General features: G+C 43.2%; 2 protein-coding genes across 3 annotated transcripts; both read left to right on the top strand.

Annotated features, from left to right (window-relative positions):
* Positions 1-377: 377 nt before the first annotated feature.
* LOC110975798 (uncharacterized) lies at positions 378-6,024 on the top strand. Its single transcript, XM_022228586.2, has 4 exons — positions 378-524; positions 1,126-1,204; positions 3,832-3,944; positions 5,074-6,024. The coding sequence occupies exons 1-4, from the start codon at positions 431-433 to the stop codon at positions 5,193-5,195; spliced, it is 408 nt and encodes a 135-aa protein (XP_022084278.2). The 5' UTR covers positions 378-430; the 3' UTR covers positions 5,196-6,024.
* Positions 6,025-8,941: 2,917 nt separating this feature from the next.
* LOC110975826 (uncharacterized) lies at positions 8,942-17,557 on the top strand. Of its 2 annotated transcripts, none has more exons than XM_022228644.2 (7): positions 8,942-9,170; positions 10,080-10,888; positions 12,169-12,376; positions 12,716-12,804; positions 13,912-14,106; positions 14,402-14,471; positions 14,606-17,557. In XM_022228644.2, the coding sequence occupies exons 1-7, from the start codon at positions 9,093-9,095 to the stop codon at positions 14,762-14,764; spliced, it is 1,608 nt and encodes a 535-aa protein (XP_022084336.2). In that variant the 5' UTR covers positions 8,942-9,092; the 3' UTR covers positions 14,765-17,557. The 2 variants fall into 2 exon arrangements, with proteins under 2 accessions (XP_022084336.2, XP_022084335.2); XM_022228643.2 differs by having other exon boundaries at positions 8,942-9,176.
* Positions 17,558-18,633: the final 1,076 nt, after the last annotated feature.

Below are 18,633 nucleotides of genomic sequence, written 5' to 3'. Positions count from 1 at the left end.
TTAAATGAAAGAAGTTCCAAATTAACTGGGAAAACTATCATATATGTTGAACTGAATGAAAATGCTTATGAAATAAGGACGGCGACATTTTTCCAACATCATAAAATGGCAAAACTGTTATAATATGCATGAATGCATGTTGTCTTCGTTAGCCAAACTGGTATGTAGATACACTCCCTATCTGAAACTATTCTGTGTTGACTGGTTTTAGGGTGAAGTCTCAGATTTTGTAAAGAAGTTGACGGTCTAATTTCGAGAAACAATGGATTCAGCAGAGTAATTCGCAGTATTTGCATAATTTAATAAAGAAAAGCATTGAGGGCGGGTATGACTGTTACCGCTAGATGTCGGCAGGTCACTGCGCAGCCCGACTGCCCCGCTGGGGGGTGGGCCTCAGCACGGTCGCGTATAAAGAGGCGAGAGGTGGGTGATGAACTCCACTCACTGCCTGCACAGACTCCAAACTGCAAGCATGAATCGTCTGCTGATTTTCGCCGTTCTTGCGCTCACCGCGGTGTACCAGGGTAAGTTGTGGAACTCGGCTAGGGTACACCGTCATATTGACAGTCCACGCAGCCGGTGAGTTCGGGTGTTTTATTCGCGAGAGCCACGCCGGCGAAGATGGACTAGAGACTGGTTTCCGGGTTTTGTCAGGTTGCTATAGGTGCTCTGCTCTGTTTGAAGAAAAGAGCCTTTTATTCGCAAGGCGTGTCCATCATGCAAGCGTAACTTCTTTGTCTCTCTTTTTAAAAGTTACTGCAATGTACTAATCAGGCACGAGGCTCAGTGTTTGGTTCCTATTGCTAATGCATACGGCACTTTACAGTTACAAAAAGTTCTAGCGAAGGTACTTGAACTGAAATGTTTTTGCCTTGCTTTGCTTGCAAGCAGAGGGTCAAACCCCAAAGGGGCCTCTTTAACACCGAGGTTTAAAACACAGAGGTTGCGGAAATCGTTATCCTGTAAATTTTGCAATCTCTATGCACATTCATAAGGTGTCTTTGGCTTAAACCGTGTTTGTAAGCCATCGAGACTTTATCCTGTGATGTACTGGTCTGCTTTATTCAAAGCATAGTGAATTGATTCCTCTCTGTGTACTGTCATTTTTGTTTCGCGTTGGAGCAGTGTCTGGTGTGCCACGCAAGCCTGAAGAGCCATCCATCAGCGCACACTGTGGTATGCTTCTGGAACTAAGACAAGTAATGTAAGTTACTTCTTCATCTTCTTTATTTTCTCTTGTTGCCCCTGATTAAAAAGCATTAATATCCCACCGGGCGCCTTATGCTGTGATTTGCCGTGCATATAGTCGGCTAAGTAACGTCCACAGCTTGCATCTGCAAAAGGGTCAATATCGGTTTTTAGCTGGTTTAATACAAGGGCGCTACTGTAACAGACGTAGCCCTTCCACTAGTCCGTCAGCCATCATCATAAGGATTATCATCAGTCTCCTGATCCAACATAGGGGACGAAGGACCGCGCAGACCAATCGATAAGGTGCCGCCTGCCTCGTGGTCGTGTCCCGTGGAGTCCTGGTGGAGTCCCTCCTTCCCTGACGCAAAACTTCAAGTGCGAAATGGGCGGGTACGTCTTCCCGTAGCCGTTTGTGAGCCCGTTTCGGGTAAAGCCTTCGACCGCACCCTTCATGCTTGGGCGCACTCTTGGGGCCTTATTGTGCAGGAGAGCGGTACCAACAGAAAGCGACTTGCAGCGCGATATTGATAGCCGCCCCGCGTAGGAACATGTGGTGTACTATTTACGACAAACATTTCTCTCTCTCTCTCTCTTTAGCCTCCCTCCAGGCGACGCAACTACACGACGCAAAGACACGACGGCTCCCTTGCGTCGTGCCGTCGGGTCGCACCGTCGCCTTCTTGCCATTACGTTTGTACACACACGACGGGTCGCGTCGTGCCGTCGCCCGTTGTGTCGTGCTGTCTTAGGTCCTTTCCTTGTTGCTTGTTTTTTCGTCTAAACGTCGCACCTTCCGTCACCCGTCGCGTTGCACCGTCGTGCGTTGCGTCGTGTATTTCGTCGCCTGGAGCACGACGCGACGCGTCGTGTGCTGTCGCCCTTTGCTTCATGGTGTTAACACAGGGCGCTTTTACTCTTTTCTTTCATTTCCGTCCCCATGCTTACAAAGTACATGCTATTCGCGCTTTGCACGCTGCCGCCATGGGCATTCAGGGCCTCGAACTGGCAGCTTGTACAATCGCATCAGAATCGCGTCAATCTAGCTTCTGAAATATTGTCCAATCGTATGGTATACGTGGTAGAAGAACTAAGGCGGCATGAGAACTAAAGAGCGAATAGGTTATCAAGTCTTGTTTCTGTTGTTCTTTTCCATGCATTCTGTCTAACTTTGTGTTTTGATTAAGAGTGAGTTGTTGAAGAAAAGGTGGGTTTTTTTTAATTAAATGTAATTAGAAAGACCGTTACGACCAACTATCAACATTGTCTCTAGGAAATAAATAACATCAGCCACGATGTTTTAGCTTTTCCTGCTCTAATTTTGATCTTTCTGATTATTATTTCTAAATTCAATTTAAGATACAATACATCAAACATTATTACTGTACGCGCTTGCTAATGTAACATGCGGATCTGAGGAGAAAACTATGTGCGTGGCCTACCAAAGTTGGCGAAAAGACTCGGCCACAATGATAATAGCGTCTGTACAATGTTTTATTCAGAAACATGGACTAATTTATCGAAAGTGTGGAGCTGATGAAGGTAACGAGGAAGACTGGCCTGAAGGAAGACTAAGACGGAATATTCTGAGGGTATTATAGAGCAGGCTCGGTGGTAACTTCCTAAACCAGTGGTCAAACTTGCAGTCATACAATTGTAGACAAATTGTCTGGGGAATTGGGAGTACTGCTTAGAAATTACCGGGATGGACCACGGAGAAATACCGGTATCTATAAGATTACAAATCTACCACAAATGGGAAGTGCATCGACGGTATTAAAAAGAAATCATTGGCTGGGTTTAAAGAGCGACGAATTCTGGGCTTCCACTTATTGTGAGAGAGCACTTCCTACATATGCGGATTTTTCATTAAAAAAATCAGGAAATTAATCCTATTTAATGCATGGATGAGATAAAAACAAGAAAACATCAACACCAAAGAGCGAATGTGAGCGGAAATGGAGGGAAACAGTAAAGACGCCAAACTCTAAACACCATGAAGCAAAGGGCGACAGCGCACGACACGTCGTGTCGTGCGTCGCGTCATGCTTCAGGCGACGCTGTAGGCGAGGCGATGCACGACACGATATACGACGCGACGGGCGACGGAAGGGGCGACGTTTAAGCGGAAAAAATGCAACGTTGAAAGGACCTTAGACAGCACGACACGACGGGCGACGGCACGACGCGACGCATGACGCGACGCGTCGTGTGTGTACAAACGAAATGGCAAGAAGGCGACAGTGCGACCTGACGACACGCCGTAAGGGAGCTGTCGTGCCGTCGCGTCGTGTAGTTGCATCGCCTGGAGGGAGGCTAAAGAGAGAGAGAAATATGTGTCGTAAATATTGCACCATAGGTGCAACAAACTTCCGTTCGAACATGCATGTACGAAATAGACCCAACTAGCCTCTGTTTTCTGCTGGTATTAGGGTACTTCTACAAATACCGGATGATAGGCAGAACCCCAATGTACAATATCAGTGTTAACTAATGTAACTACGATTGGAGCCCAATGTATTACTTCACACCACCCCTTGGAATAAGTTTTATATGACGCGAGTTGACCCTCGAGACCAATATTTGACATGCATAATCAGCGTCATGCCTACATGATCACCATCCTGTTTGGTTCCCCTGCAGGTTGGATAACCCGGGACTGGACAAGAGATCTCCCAGAAATTACTGGTGTGGCACCACCCTTAACAACAGGAAGAGCGCCCTCTGCAGCTGCAACCACCACTCACTCCTCAGCGGTATGTCGGAGAGTCTTAGGAGTCCTAAAAAGGGAAAAGTTAGCAATCACACCCGAAAATAGATGCTCGGCGTCAGTACTTGCTTCGCAACGGGAACCCAGTTAGAACGTATTACCCCACTCCCTCCCCATTTTCCCGCCCGGAATATGTTTCTAAAATGTTGGTCAGTTGGTTTCCTTTAAAATTTCAATGATACTTGGTACAAGATGAACAGAAATATCCCCCAAGGTCTAAGTGGTACTTATGAATCACCATACTTATCACCGATAAGTCATTTTATTAAATTGAATTCTGTAAAGGCTCACGCATTGTAAATGACATCAACTCGCCAAAAGTACATGGGGCCTAAGGGCCTGTCCCCGTTCTGTCTCTGGGTCGCTTGTCTGCACTCATTGACAGTCCCGTAGGGATATCATCTATTCCATTAGTTGCATTTGGCAAGGTACCACAAGCCATACCGGAAATTGCAGCAGCCTCGATAAATCGGTATTTCTGTGGAGCTGTGTTCGGAGAATACTTTGCCAAATTTGCGAGTGTTTTCTGGTCAGCTCAAAAACTTGAGATGGGAGAGCGAACGATGTATGTGGATGTATAATGCACAGACACTTGACGATTGCTGGCTTTTCCGGACCATGTGCCCTTTGGCTGAAAAAAATTCAATGAATTGTCTTGAGGGGCAGAGACTGAACAATAGAAAGATATAGTTGTGTGTGGCGCGTTTAGTAAATACTGCCCTCTCGCGAACTTTGGAAGTATATAACGGTATTACTGTTGTTGTCGAGTGCAATATAGGTCCTTCTACAAGTCCCTTCATCATTCCTTTCACAAGGTCAGTCGTAACACATGGCGTGGGAAATGAGGCGTGCATGCACGCCAAACATTTTAATACAACGTGGAGGACCACTGCCGAGTGTCCATAGAGGGCGCACTAAAGACACAACACCTAACGGTGTAAACAATGGCTAACGAATGCTTCTGTGAAATGATAAAGACTAAATTGTCTGTGACGGACTAAATTATAGCTCAATTCTGCTATCAATTCCACTGCAGACTGAATCTTCAACTGTAGGTAGGCCTGGCTGGCATTTTGCATTAAAGTTTGCTTTTATTGATCTTTTTTTCCTTTCAGATGAGCTCATTGAGTCTAAGGAGGCCAACAGCTTCCTGAAGCGAGGCATCGAGAAGAGGAGCCTGACTGAGGAGTGTTGTCACGAAGGATGCTACTACGAAGAGGTGTACGAGCTCTGCTAAAGCGGGTCTAGCGAACCGCACCTGCAGCCCCGTCGGCCTCTACAGACTAAACTAAAGAAATAAGATTTATATAGTTCGAGTTATACGGAATTGATGACGATGGTCCCCTCTTGTATGCGTTTGGACAGCACTTATTTGTGCACATAATCCCAAGTTAACTATAAGCAATTGTAATAATTGAAACCCAGCTTGGTAGGCAAAATGGTCTGGAACCTACCTTGGGACCGGAGATCAAACCTTTGAATAGAAAGGCCCTTATAATTTTAAATTCTCAGACGCTTCCCCCCAATTTGTCTCTAAATGTGGCCGAAAGTGCCTTGAATTTTGAAAAGAAACTGCAGCGTGATAAAGTGTTTACATAAACTGGATTCTTAAAGCATCTTCGTGAAGTGAAACTTACTGAAAAATTACAATAAGTTGTCACATACATCCTCACTGACACATTGCTTGTTCTTTTTCTGTGCATAAACACTGTCGCCATGTTGCAGAATTTGTGAAAATGGGAAAGCCATTCAGCTGTACACCATACAGTCCTGAACCTATACAGAAAATGTGGACACAAAATTTGTTTATATATGTAAAATTCTTTTCACAGATAAACCACGTAATTATACGCGCTCTGTGCATGCTCTTTAACTAGTACTATAGTTCTTTTGCGAGGATAAGTGATAAAGAGTGGGCACTATATGCCTTAGGTTCGATGTGCCTGACAATGACATTTCGGAAATTGATACACAGAATAAACTCAGGGATTGGATCCAGCTTATTCGTCGACACTAAGCGGATTAAAGAGAAAAACAGGGATCAGATGCTGTCATGGTGATATTAATTTGTTTAATTGGTCGTGTCCCTGTGACTTCTTCTGTTTGTTTTGGTACAGTATTATCTACCAACTGCTCGTAACTTTGGTTTGCCGTAATGAAATCTTCGTCTGGCTCAAGGGCCAATCAAAAGGACCATTTTCCATTTTCGGGGGCATACTCCCTTTTGGGGGGTTGTGAAGTTTTTTCAAGTAACCTTTTAGAGCCTTTCTTGGGGCGATGTTAAATTTAGGAGGGTTTATCGCACACTTTTGGAAGAAAGGAAAATAAACTGGATCAAAAATTAGCCTTTCTTTCATAATATTCCCGCCAAAAAAATCTTTGCAGATTCTTGCTTGACCCCATTGGCCCCCTTGGTCCGGTTGAGGTTAAGTTACTTAATATAGCCACAAAGGGTGGATCCCCTCCCCTAAAAAGATGGAGAGACTTGTTTTAATTAAAACTTGATGAATGGATACAAAGCAAGGGGGATATTTCATTTCAATTCCTCCCAAAGTGTATTCAAAGTCCCTCAAATTTCTCACCCCTCAGAAAGACCATTCCCCCCTCCACTTTTTTCCCTTCCCTGATAAAAAATTGGTCCCCCGAATTATTGGGTCTGGCTCCACCTTTGTACAAAAATCACGTATAAGATAATGGTTGGTTTGATGCACAAGATGTATTCTGTAATACGACATTCGATTTTTTCATTATTTTCACTCTGTACCCTCTACAGGCATTTTAATCCATTTGCCGCATCTCGATTTTACTTCTCAATTTTACTCTCAATACAATTGTCTAGCACGTTGCGTTGCGTTGTGTCGCTCTGCACGCCCCCCCCCCAAACTAGCTTTGCTTCAGTGGTAGGCACGATGAACCAATTAGAGTGCCCTTCCACAGATTTTCACCCTGAGAATTTGAAGTTTGCTTCGTCGTGACTAGTATTCTAGAATCGGTCAAGCTTTCTAATTTTTGTAATTTCTTTTATTTCCACATTTTTGGCCTTAAATGAGAATATCGCCCCCAGTTGGTGAAATTAGCTAGTTTGATCTTTTTTTCTTTCTTTTTTCAACAACAACGGATGTTTATTTAACACACGAGTGACTAAAAAATCCCACTATATCGCCTGGGCCGATGAATATTTTGAGTAATACGTCCAGGCAGATTACTCTTACGCCCCAGAAGGATTACTGTCGAAATGGTGAACCACCTATAATCCACTCGGGCCAAACAATCCGCCCAGGCAAAAAGTGGCCCCATTTATTTATTTATTTATTTATTTATTTATTTATTTATTTTTTAGTCACGTCATTAATATACTTTCGTACCACTACAAAGAAGTCACGGACTTCATGCATCAGGGGAGTAGGCCTAGTTTAGTTGGGTTGGGGTGTGTTTTTTGGTGTTTGTTTGTTGGGTTGTTTGTTGGGGTGTTGGGGTGTTTGTTTGTTTGTTTGTTTGTTGGGGTGTTTGTTTGTTTGTTGGGGTTGTTGGGGTGTTTGTTTGTTTGTTGGGTTGCTTGTTGGGTTGTTTGTTGGGTTGTTTGTTGGGGTGTTTGTTGGGGTGTTGGGTTGTTTGTTTGTTTGTTGGGGTGTTGGGGTGTTTGTTTGTTTGTTTGTTTGTTTGTTTGTTTGTTTGTTTGTTTGTTTGTTTGTTTGTTTGTTTGTTTGTTTGTTTGTTTGTTTGTTTGTTTGTTTGTTTGTTTGTTTGTTTGTTTGTTTGTTTGTTTGTTTGTTTGTTTGTTTGTTTGTTTGTTTGTTTGTTTGTTGGGGTGTTTGTTGTGGTGTTTGTTTGTTTGTTTGTTGTGTGGGGTGTTTTTTATTAGCTGGGCCGGGCAAACCTGACTTGAATAAAGGCTATAATCTTGGCTCAGTAGTATCTTTAAGGAAGTATAAAGTACGACATTTCAACAGGGGAAGCGCTCACGAAGGCATGGAGACTAGTGTCCTCCCAAGAACCATTTCCCCATACGAAAGTACATGTACAAAACAGAGAGTATAAAAACGCGCACGTCCGATCGAGCACGTACAAGCAATCCTGAAAACGATCAGTACAAATTGACGTGCTTAGGGCATGTTATCAGTCTATTTCTAGCCTTTGATCAAGGCGCCCGCGGCGAAATGGATAGTCGCTCAAGAATAGCGAGGAGCTGGTGGAGACTAGTTTAAGCACCAAACCAACGCACGAAGAAAGACTACATAACGAACCGCACGCACGCCCCGCGCACGTCTTTGGTGCTGCGCCGCGCACAGTCCACAACACACACAGAATATGGAAGGGCTGCGTAGCAACGTGATCAGAATATCGACAAAAATATATAATTAAATCAGTGGTGTGAAATATGTGATTGCTGAGCTTTCGGTAACTGAATACCTTCTTCAGGGCAAGCTGATTCAGTTATGAATGAACGCGGAAAAATCCACGTTCATTCCCCCTGGATGCAGCGTTCCAAGTTCGAAAATGACGCGCTGCTCCAGTTCCTTACACTGTACATCAGATGACGCTTTCCGCAGAATGCAGACGCTTACGTCAAAAGTGCTGCGCAATAGTGAGACCAGGTGTTTGTTGGCGCACACTGCGCAAATGTTCCGCGAAGCGATCATCAAGGCGACGCTTGGTCTCTCTGATGTACAGTTTACCACAGTGAAGACATGTAATGCAATAAACCACATTACTAGTAATGCATGTATGATCCCCGCATACTCGGTTACCGAAAGCTCGGCAATCCACATTTCAGGCCACGACACACAAAGCTCGGCTACTGGGTGCGCATGCATGGTTAATTTCGGGCTTAGTTGCGTGCAGTTCGTCGTGTGGTCTTGACCAAAGATTGTATAGCGGAGCTATGATACAATCTTTGGTCTTGACTATCCATTTCACTCCGGGCGCCTAGATCAAAGGCTAGTCTATTTCACGTTCGATTGTTTTGGTTTTTTTTTATTCCAGAAAGCCTCCTGAGGGCGCTCTATAACTTGTAAGATAGGAGTTCGTGGAACGGCTAGCGTAAACTTTCGTGGTAAAAGCTTGTTAAAATCTACAGGATGAAGAAACGAGATTGAAATGTAACTCCAATTATTCGATCTGAAAAGCCTGGAATATGTTCTTCTGGTTTTGTTCAGCAAGGCACTGCCAGTTTGTGGCTGCCATGGCGTTTGTTAGACGATTTTGCACCTCGGTAAGCGTAAGTACTAAAGTAGGCCTAGGGCCTAGTGGTAAACATGCCAGGCCCCAAAAGGCAGTAACTAATGATGTCTACTTTTACTTGTCTTGTACAGTTGTAGGCGCATTTGAGGCCAATCTACCACTGCCCACATAGCAAACTGGTACATTGTGTGGTATTCCTTACTTTTAGCACCCTGTCCCTATAAATGTAAGGAAACAAAGCCAACGTTTTCAAGATAATGTCCAACTAACGTCTGACGTGTCTAACTCAACATATTCAAGTGATGTGCAGGTAGGCCTAGCAGTATAATGTAGCCTGGGTACTTCTACTCAAGTTCCAGATACAAACCTCCCAGATAGCCAGTTACAAACTACCATAAAAACATTTTGGCTGTTTGATTGTGCCAACTTACTCTTCCATCACAGCAATTTGTGCATCTAAATTTCATACATGCCTTCTTGGTGAAGTTTATTCACCTTACAAGATATATCCTCATTAAAATGGTGAAATTCATGAGTATTTTGCCCATCCACACTACAGAAACTCAGCAACATGTACTCTCAGTAACTGTCAGCTGTGTGATAGCTTGACCAATCACAACACAGCTCCTATGTCTTTTGCTTTCCGGACCCCATCTAAATGAAAGCTGAGCTGTGATTTGCCATTGGAATGTAAGAAATCACAACCTAGGCCTACCCCAGGGAAAGTGGCATGGGCAATGAAAATGGAATTTTTCCTGAAGCATAAAATTTTTCACACTGTAGAGTTTGTGTAGGGGATGTCAAGTGAGGTACATGTACATGTTCAGCATTAGTTTTAAGAGTACAAGTAGGTGGAAGGCCTAGCTGTACTGCTTTGCTTGAGAATGTCTGTATGTATGACTTTTTCTTCTGGAAACTGATCCATTTGAAATGTTCAAAGGAGCTTGGCCATCCCCATGCCGGTAAGCAGTTATCCAGAAAGGCAACTCGCTCATCATGGCTGGGCACATCAGCCTGTAACCCTCTCATCAACCCAGCCCTCTCGATCACAACAGGGCGTGATGTCTCCCTGCAGCACATCTTTTTCTCCAGACTCAGGCCAACAGGGAACAGCAGTAAAGCAGGAACTTGTCCAGAGAGCCTTGCTTATCCCTTTGCCCGGTCAGCCTCCGGTGGGGGTAGATCCAGCTCTCTGCACTGGGACCGGCGGGAGACGTCCCTCATGTGCTTGAAAGACTCCACCCCTTCTTGCTCTGAAGGGCTACACCCACCCAAGCTCTCACCCCATCAAGGGGAAGGCGCAACAGCGGACGAGCTCGGCATCAAAGACTCCAGTGACCGTGAGCCTCCAGTGTTATTTTCGGTGGAGAGGAGCACCGTAAATCATGTCCTTTCCCTGCTGACGTCCTCGCTTCACGTCCAGGACGGACTGAAGGACATTACCGCCACCCTGCGCAGGTTGTCGGCCACTATGCATGTCCAGAGCATCATGGAGACAGCAGCCAAGCCGTGGGATGTAACCAGCAGCGATGATATCATCATTCGCAACAACCCACCAAATGAACAACACGGTGCAAACCACATTCTGAACAATTGGGGAACTGGGCGTCAGGACTCCAGCTGTCAAAACCAGTTGCCCAGTCAGCTAGAGGCTGCTCAATCCCTCAAGTCTACTGAAAAGCTGCCGGCATTAGATGTCGGTGTACTACGACATGCAGAAGGCATTCACAGGACACATCTGTATTTCAAGTAAGTTTCTATACACAGCAAAAGTGTGTGCTGAAGACCCATGAGTAATATTGTACCATCTTACCACATGACCCTATCAAATCACGTACATATAATTCTCATTCTCTAAGATCGTTCAAAGCCTATCTTCATGTTTCAAGGAATTTGCAAGATATTGACAAGGATTGTCCTGCTTCTACTTAGCGTGGAACCTCCTGAAAGGTTGGGCATAAAGAGCCTGCCATTGGTATCTTGCAGAGTGATTGGATTTTCAGATTGGGAGAAGATTCCAATTTGAAAATGTTTTAAGACTCTAAGCACTACCAGATACACCAAATGTTAGATGTAGAACTATAAATGACACTGTACTTTGCTGCACTGAGCAAGCAATGGCAGTGAATAAACTGCTCCTGTTGAGACAATTGGAGCTGGCCCCATTGAGCATTGCATGTTGGATTCTCTGGTGGCTTGGCAACCTCAGACTCCCAGGCCATTTGGCCATCGAATGCTTCTTCTGTTTGATCGAGTTGATGCAAATTGTTGTATCTAGCATTTTCTAGCTGAAATATTCCTACAGTGTACAATGTAGATTCGATATTGACATAAGGAGATGCCGAGAGCATTGTCCCACAGCCCCACATGCAGACATTATCATAAACATAATGCTAAATCATGATTGATGCAAACGTAAATGCAGATAATTGTCAAGCTAGATCGTGATTGACTCACTTTTTGGTCACTGTTGGTGATTGGGTCACTTTGTCAGTTCAGTATAGACCCATTCAAACTTGTGGGCTGGCATGATGGGCCCACAGTGATGTCCTTCCCACTTGAGCACCACCCTGGTGGCTCAATTTAAGAAATGAACCCTGGCCATCAACAGAATGGCTGACCATAAATCAATTACACCTAGCAGACCTGCCAACAAGCCATATTCCTTCCTGAGGTCAGGCATTACCACACAATAGATTTTGAATGAACTGAAGGCTCATTTAAACACCTTTTAATCTATTGTGTGGTCATGCCTGACCTCAGGAAGGAGTACGACAGGTTGACAGGTCTGTCCTAGTTGAAGTACCAGTTTTATTTCAGAAAGTGGTAGAACCGTCCAAACATTGCCATTTCATACAAAAATTTGAAGGCTATTCTTTACAGGGCCTTATGCCCCAAGTTCCTGAGTCTAGAGTGTTGAATGTTGGCAGACAATTAGGATGGCTCATTCAGTTGGAGTCAAATCGCTTTTCACTTTGTTCCAAGCACTTCAGTTAATGCACATCTTTGCACATGTATTTTGTTCCTAGTAAAGTTTATCACGTCCCAATGGTCGCAGCTGTACCTGAGCCAAATCATCTTCAGTCCTCCACGGGCGACCTCCAGCCTCCCCCTGCCAAACCGGGCAGCGGTTTGACCAAGCCGGACAGCAGCACTGTGTCTCCGCAGGACAACAACGGTGCTCCGAAGCCAAGCAAAGAGCAGATATTGGTCATGTACGAAAGGCTGGAGCAGGAGGTGAGACTCCTATGCATCCAGATTGCAGTAAATTCCATTCTGAAAAGGATCATGCGATGCCATTTTTTTTCCCAGCCATGATGGCAAATTTTGAAAATGCACTCTTTTTTTTTGTTCAACTAACCTTTTTATTCAATTCCTTTTTGTGCAATTTTGAAAGGTATTCGGGTGCCTTGTGGGTTTTTACAATAAGGTAACTTTTTGCATTCCTGAGCAAAACTGTGATGTCATTCAAGGGAGAAACCCTCAATATTTCATTGATCTGTGTGCAAAAAATTGCTGGAGTATTACAGCTTCTAATTAATAATTCATGGTAATATTGGATAATTCCTCTTTCAGCTGCCCAATTTCCTCAACGAATCCCACGACTTCAGCATGTACGCCAGCACGGTGGAGTTTGATAACCGGATCATGAGGTTTAAAACCAAGTAAGTTTGCTTCATTTAGTCGTCACTTACCTTTTTTATTGGAATACATGTGGTTAGACACATGTGCATGTATGCAAGTAAGTCTCAAAAGCACTGCAACTGAACACTCCAAGTCTCCTTGCAAAAAGGTTTAATTTGTATACCCGAATGTTTGAAGTAGAATGTTCAGTCAATCTGATTTTCTCCAGAAGTCCTTTGCCAAATACAAGGATGTATGCCAAGTACCTTTCAGCCTGAGATCCCAAGATTGTGTTGAACAATTTTGTGTGGTTTCCCAGTCTTATTTTTAGTACTGCGCCATCTGTCATGTTAATTTGTCTACCACTTGTCAGACTGAGAGTTGGACATTGAGAAAGTACCAGTCTGACGCTCCTGCAGCAAAGTGTGACTTATTTAGTACTAACCACTTCCTGCCGGGGAGCCCGGTTTGGGGGACATACCTTTTATATATGAAACCAGGGAGCCCGAAATCGGACAAAAGAACTAGGCCTTGTAACAAAAGATCGTACTCGGAACAAAAAACTGAGCTGCTGGGAATTGCCAACATTTCTTCAGTTGTCAATAGCGGCAGAAATCCGTCATTGTTTTGAAAGATTGTACCACTGTTTGTGGCAATCAGCGCGAGCGGATTACCACCGGGGACAAAAGCGCTCCAGCACTCCATTGATGAGCGATACAATACTGCTGCATATTAATCTGGCCCCTATTGAAAAGACGCCAGCAGTGCCGGTTTCTGGAACAAAAGAAACTTGCATAACACTGCACAATCTGAGCTCTTTTTACAAGTCAGCAGGCCTGGCTTAAATACTCAGGCATCAATAGATGTTATGTGTCAGATTAGAGTAGCCACAAGACAGTCGTTCATGTGGGTGTAAACATCCAGTACATACATGTATAAATGAAGTGATGATTTTTGAAGAATTTTGAAAATGGAAAATCTTGAAAATTCCCTGGTTTACGTCACGTAATTTCAAAGTACACCCGGCAGCAAGTGGTTAAGCTAAACACTCTAACAAGGTGGGAGGGGAGGATGAATATCAGGCAGAGCAAGATATGGACGGAGTTTGAAATTTAGAAACACCCTCTCAATTTCTGTCTGAATTACAGAGGGCTCCCGGCCTACAAGGCCAGCATACAGGGCCTGAAGTACCTGTGTGCAGCCTACGTGACAGGCTCTACCATGGAGGTGCTGCGCATCACAGCCGAGCTGGAACTTGGGCAAATTCAGGCCAGGTGGAGGGTCCGGGGAGTGCCACTGCATAGTTACGTCATTCGCCCCTGGAGGCGCAAACACCCTGATAGGTGAGCCCTTACGCCACTCCCCCTTTCTAGCCCCACCCATAGAGTGTCACTTCATAGCTACGTCATCCACCCCTGGAGGCATGAACACCCTTGAAAGTGAGCCCTAAACCACTGCCCCTTCCTAGCCCCACCCATAGAGTGTCACTTCATAGCTATGTCATCCCACCCTGGAGGCGCAAACTCCCAGATAGGTGAGCCCTTGTTATGAAGAAATGGAAACGCCGTCATCTTCTCGCCGTACAAGGTCCCTCTAAAGTTTAGTCAATAAGTTGATCCAGGCTCTGTGTATTTACAGGTACTTTGATGCCTTCTCCACCTTTGAACTGGGTTCCGATGGCCTCATTCACCGGCACAAAATGGATAAGGTACTATCTTAGACATCTATTGATTAATCCATTATCCTTGAGTCCATCCAAATAAAACTTTAATTATTATCTAAGCCCGGTCTGAGGTTTCTTATCCACTAAGGTTTCATTTAAAAAAAAAAAATATTTGACAGGTTATGCCAACACCATCCGATAAAGTGAGGGCGCCCTCATTGGCCATGCGCATAGGCATCGCCCTGGGACTGGCACGCAACCCAGCTCTTGCGCCTGACTGCATGGTTCCCAAGCACCTCTCCTTCATACAGCCAAAGGCGGGGACCGGAAAGTTATAAAGAGCGTGAACATGGCACGTTGCATCTCTTGTATAGTACTCCAACCTACCACAAGTAGTCTGCTGCCTTCATTACACTGCCCTGGTACCCTGTCTCATGGCTCTGCTTACTTTATTAAAAAGAAAGATGTTTGCTGAATTGAACTGAATCTGTCTCAGTGGTGGCAAGGTTGCATTTGTTTCGCAGGCACGTAAGGATTTGTGGCCCGATCACCAGCAGATGTTGTGTAACCTGTTGCTTCCACCTGTGAACACTTTTAGCTGCATTTAACTCGAAAGGATTACACACTTAGTGGAGCCGTGATATTGGGCATTGGATATTTGGGGTTGGCAATTCTTGGCCATTCGGTGCAACAGCTGGTCCATAATTCAGGTGAACACGACAGCAAAGAGAATTTGATGTCATGAAATATACAGTGAAATTTGCCGAAGTTTCATTGTGTGAAATTCACGTTTTGTAAGCTTTTGCGCCTTGAATTGTGAGCCTCGCACCCACTACAGCAGACATCTAGTACCAAATAACAGTAAACCAAAATAAATAAAAATGACATTATCTCATATTAATGTAAAATGTAACAAGTCGTATTGGATGCAGTCAATCGTTTATACCACTTTGATTGAAATAGTGTCGCTCATCAAACTGTTCAGACTGTTGGATGATTTGATTTCAAGAAGTTCACACAATTTTCGTCAAAAACAAGTATATCATGTTCAATTTAATAGTCTTCTTTTTGTAACCTCAGGTAGCAGAGACTTCCTTTAGTTCTGCAGTACACATTCTTGAGCTGAATGTGACGATAATCTTTATGAAAACAATTTTCCAAGTTTGTTGATCTAAGAATGACAAATTTGTGCTCTACCTGCATCGTTAAACTGAGGTGTAGCTTGCAAAGTTGGATGGTTTTGCACAGAAGTAGGATATTTTGGAAAAGGTAGCAATTATTTGTAGATCTGTTGTGGTAGCAGATCCTTTTTTATGGTTTTTTCACTCAGAAATATGTGTGTCTGCATTGTAACAAATTATAGAAATGCTTGGATTACAGGGGAGTCAGGTTGGTGAAGTGTTTCTTTCTTCCCCTTCCATCTCTGGGGGCCTAGGTTCGAATCTAGCTCAGTCCACATGTGGATTGGGTTTTCAGTCCCTACCTGAGTCTGTCGATTTTCCCTGAACTATTTATGCGGGGTTTTCCTCCCACCTCTAAAACTAAACATATCTTCATTGTCTTCTTCACTCATTATCTCCGTGTAATTTGCGCTAAATGCGCTGTTGGATGAACAGATATAAATAGAATAAATCATAGATTGAGTGACCTGAGGACTTATTTCCACATTAAGCACAGGTGGTTCTTATCAACCTAAAAAAGTATTTAATATACGGGCTTTGTGTGTAAAAGCAAACATAAATATCGGCTGTTCTTGTGTGAGACTGTTTTACACCACCTTGTGTGGACGTGATGCAAGATTTTGTGGACCTTACTTGTGTGGAATAAACCAGGTCCTCGCAAGGTTTCCCTCACTCACAAAAACAGTTTTTTCAAGACTGTTTGGAAGTGAGGGTCATCTATAGCAAAGTGAGGAACAGAAAAACCGCAATCAGCACTCTAGCACAAAACAGTGTTCACAGTGCAAAATAAACGTTAGTATTTTCACTGAGTTGTCTTGATAATGCTAAAAGGAAGAAAGGTTCACACTAGGTTTAAACATTAGTGTGTGAACATCATGGGCACAACAGTCAAAAGCATTTGCCTTTGAATGTCGCCCTCATTTTATCTGTATTTTCGTTACTGTGCCAGTTGCAGTATTTTTGTGCCAACCAGCAGTTACCTACGAGTTCCTCTGCTTTCTTCTGATTTTCTTTGTTTCACCTTTTTTAATCTGTATTGCCACGTCAACTTTGTTTTACATGTATACCAATGCATTTGGAGGGCAGATGGGGGGGGGGGGGCAGTAGGGACCATGGCCCCCTTCCTAAAGAAGGAGCCCCCCCAAGAAAAATTGGGGGGGATGAATAATGAAAGACTAATTTGGGGGGTCAAATTTACTTCCTCTCCTTCAAAAAACAGCACGCAGAAAGCCCCAAGATGTAGCCTCCCCCCCCCAGAAAGAAAAGAAAGTGTGCCCCCCCAAATGGTTCTGGATGCATCCATGGAACTTTTCAAGATCTTTTAGATAAAAAAATGACTACACCAGACTTACTTACTTCCTACACACCATCAACGGTGTAAGTACATGCACAGAGAAACTGTCAATACGTTTTGCACTGTTGACAGATGTTGACAAGCATACCAGGCAACTTGTTAAATTTGGAGTTATTACGTACCGTCCAGTTTTACGCACGAGGCTTTGTCCACTGCCATCAAATCTCCATGACCTTACTTTGCAATGCAAGGGTTATTTGTATAATTTATTGAAGAGCCTGATTTGTGTAGCTCTCGGTTGTTTTGTGTACATTTTGTTATTCACAACGCTGATTTATGTTACCCGTACTGAAATAAAAATATTGATGAGAATGTAACTTAATTTCATTTTCTTTCGTGTTGATTCAGCCTCGTTTTATTTTCAGTTATTAAAAAATATCTCCTTTTTAAAAAACCTTTTCAAAACACAGGCCCCCTCCTAGATATTCTTCAAAGACTCACCTTTTATTTTGGAGATATCACGAAAACATAAAGTATTGGTTTGTTTAATACGACTTTTGCCGATTGACATCAAAGGTCATACATGTCTTGGTTGTTTGTTCATCCAACGTCTTAAGTTGAAAAATAAACCAGTGTTATTTGAATAACCAAGCTTATAGGCATCTTTTGTACACTTTTGCTCACAATATTTTTCTGTCTGATTCGTATTCAGTTTTTACTAGGCTATAGTCTTGCAACGTTTTCTGATTCTGATTCAGGTATTGACACTGCTGTAGTCTTGCGACGTTTTCCGATTCTGATTCAGGTTTTGACACTGCTGTAGTCTTGCAACGTTTTCCAATTCTGATTCAGGTTTTGACACTGCTGTGGTCTTGCAACGTTTTCCGATTCTGATTCAGGTTTTGACACTGCTGTAGTCTTGCAACGTTTTCCCGATTCTGATTCAGGTTTTGACACTGCTGTAGTCTTGCAACGTTTTCCGATTCTGATTCAGGTTTTGACACTCCTGTAGTCTTGCAACGTTTTCCGATTCTGATTCAGGTTTTGACACTGCTGTGGTCTTGCAACGTTTTCCAATTCTGATTCAGGTTTTGACACTGCTGTGGTCTTGCAACATTTTCCGATTCTGATTCAGGTTTTGACACTGCTGTGGTCTTGCAACGTTTTTTCTAATTTAGTTTTCCTCAGTTAATACTTGTGCAACTTTTTGATTCTATTTAGTTTTCACAAGGTTACAGTCTTGCAATGTTTTCTGATTCAAATTCAGTTTCAAAGGCTTTAGTTTTGCAACATTTTTCTGATTCTAATTCAGTTTTCACAAAGCTATCGTCTTGCAACTTTTTTTCTAATTTAGTTTTCCTCAGTTAATAGTTTTGCAACTTTTTGATTCTATTCAGTTTTCCCAAGGCTATAGTCTTGCAACTCTTTCTGTTTCTAAATAAGTTTTCAAAAGGCTATAATCTTGCAACTTTTCTGATTCAAATTCAGTTTTCACAAGGCAATAGTCTTCCAACCTTTTCTGATTCAAGTTCAGTTTTTACAACGCAATAGTCTTCCAACCTTTTCTGATTCAAATTCAGTTTTTACAAGGCAATAGTCTTGGAACTTTTTTCCAATTTAGTTTTAATAAGTGTGTAGTCTAATATCTTTTTTGATTCTAATTTGGTTTACATAAGGCTATAGTCATCTTCATTTGCCGTTTACACCACACGCTGCTTCTCGGACCATAACT

Source organism: Acanthaster planci, linkage group LG11 (assembly GCF_054643075.1).
Source record: "Acanthaster planci isolate LZ-2023a linkage group LG11, COTS_SCS, whole genome shotgun sequence".
NCBI lineage: Eukaryota > Metazoa > Echinodermata > Asteroidea > Valvatida > Acanthasteridae > Acanthaster > Acanthaster planci.
Note: the sequence above shows the minus strand (reverse complement) of the source record. Positions and strands in the feature narration are given on the sequence as shown.

What these genes read in the sequence shown, in the direction of transcription:
- LOC110975798 (XM_022228586.2), top strand. Translation starts at nt 431, where the DNA reads ATGAACTCCACTCACTGCCTGCACAGACTCCAAACTGCAAGCATGAAT. An exon ending in CTGGAACTAAGACAAGTAAT is followed by an intron (nt 1,205 to 3,831) that starts GTAAGTTACTTC and finishes GTTCCCCTGCAG; the next exon opens with GTTGGATAACCCGGGACTGG. An exon ending in CCACCACTCACTCCTCAGCG is followed by an intron (nt 3,945 to 5,073) that starts GTATGTCGGAGA and finishes TTTTCCTTTCAG; the next exon opens with ATGAGCTCATTGAGTCTAAG.
- LOC110975826 (XM_022228643.2), top strand. Translation starts at nt 9,093, where the DNA reads ATGTTCTTCTGGTTTTGTTCAGCAAGGCACTGCCAGTTTGTGGCTGCC. An exon ending in AGGACACATCTGTATTTCAA is followed by an intron (nt 10,889 to 12,168) that starts GTAAGTTTCTAT and finishes TTTTGTTCCTAG; the next exon opens with TAAAGTTTATCACGTCCCAA. An exon ending in ACGAAAGGCTGGAGCAGGAG is followed by an intron (nt 12,377 to 12,715) that starts GTGAGACTCCTA and finishes TTCCTCTTTCAG; the next exon opens with CTGCCCAATTTCCTCAACGA.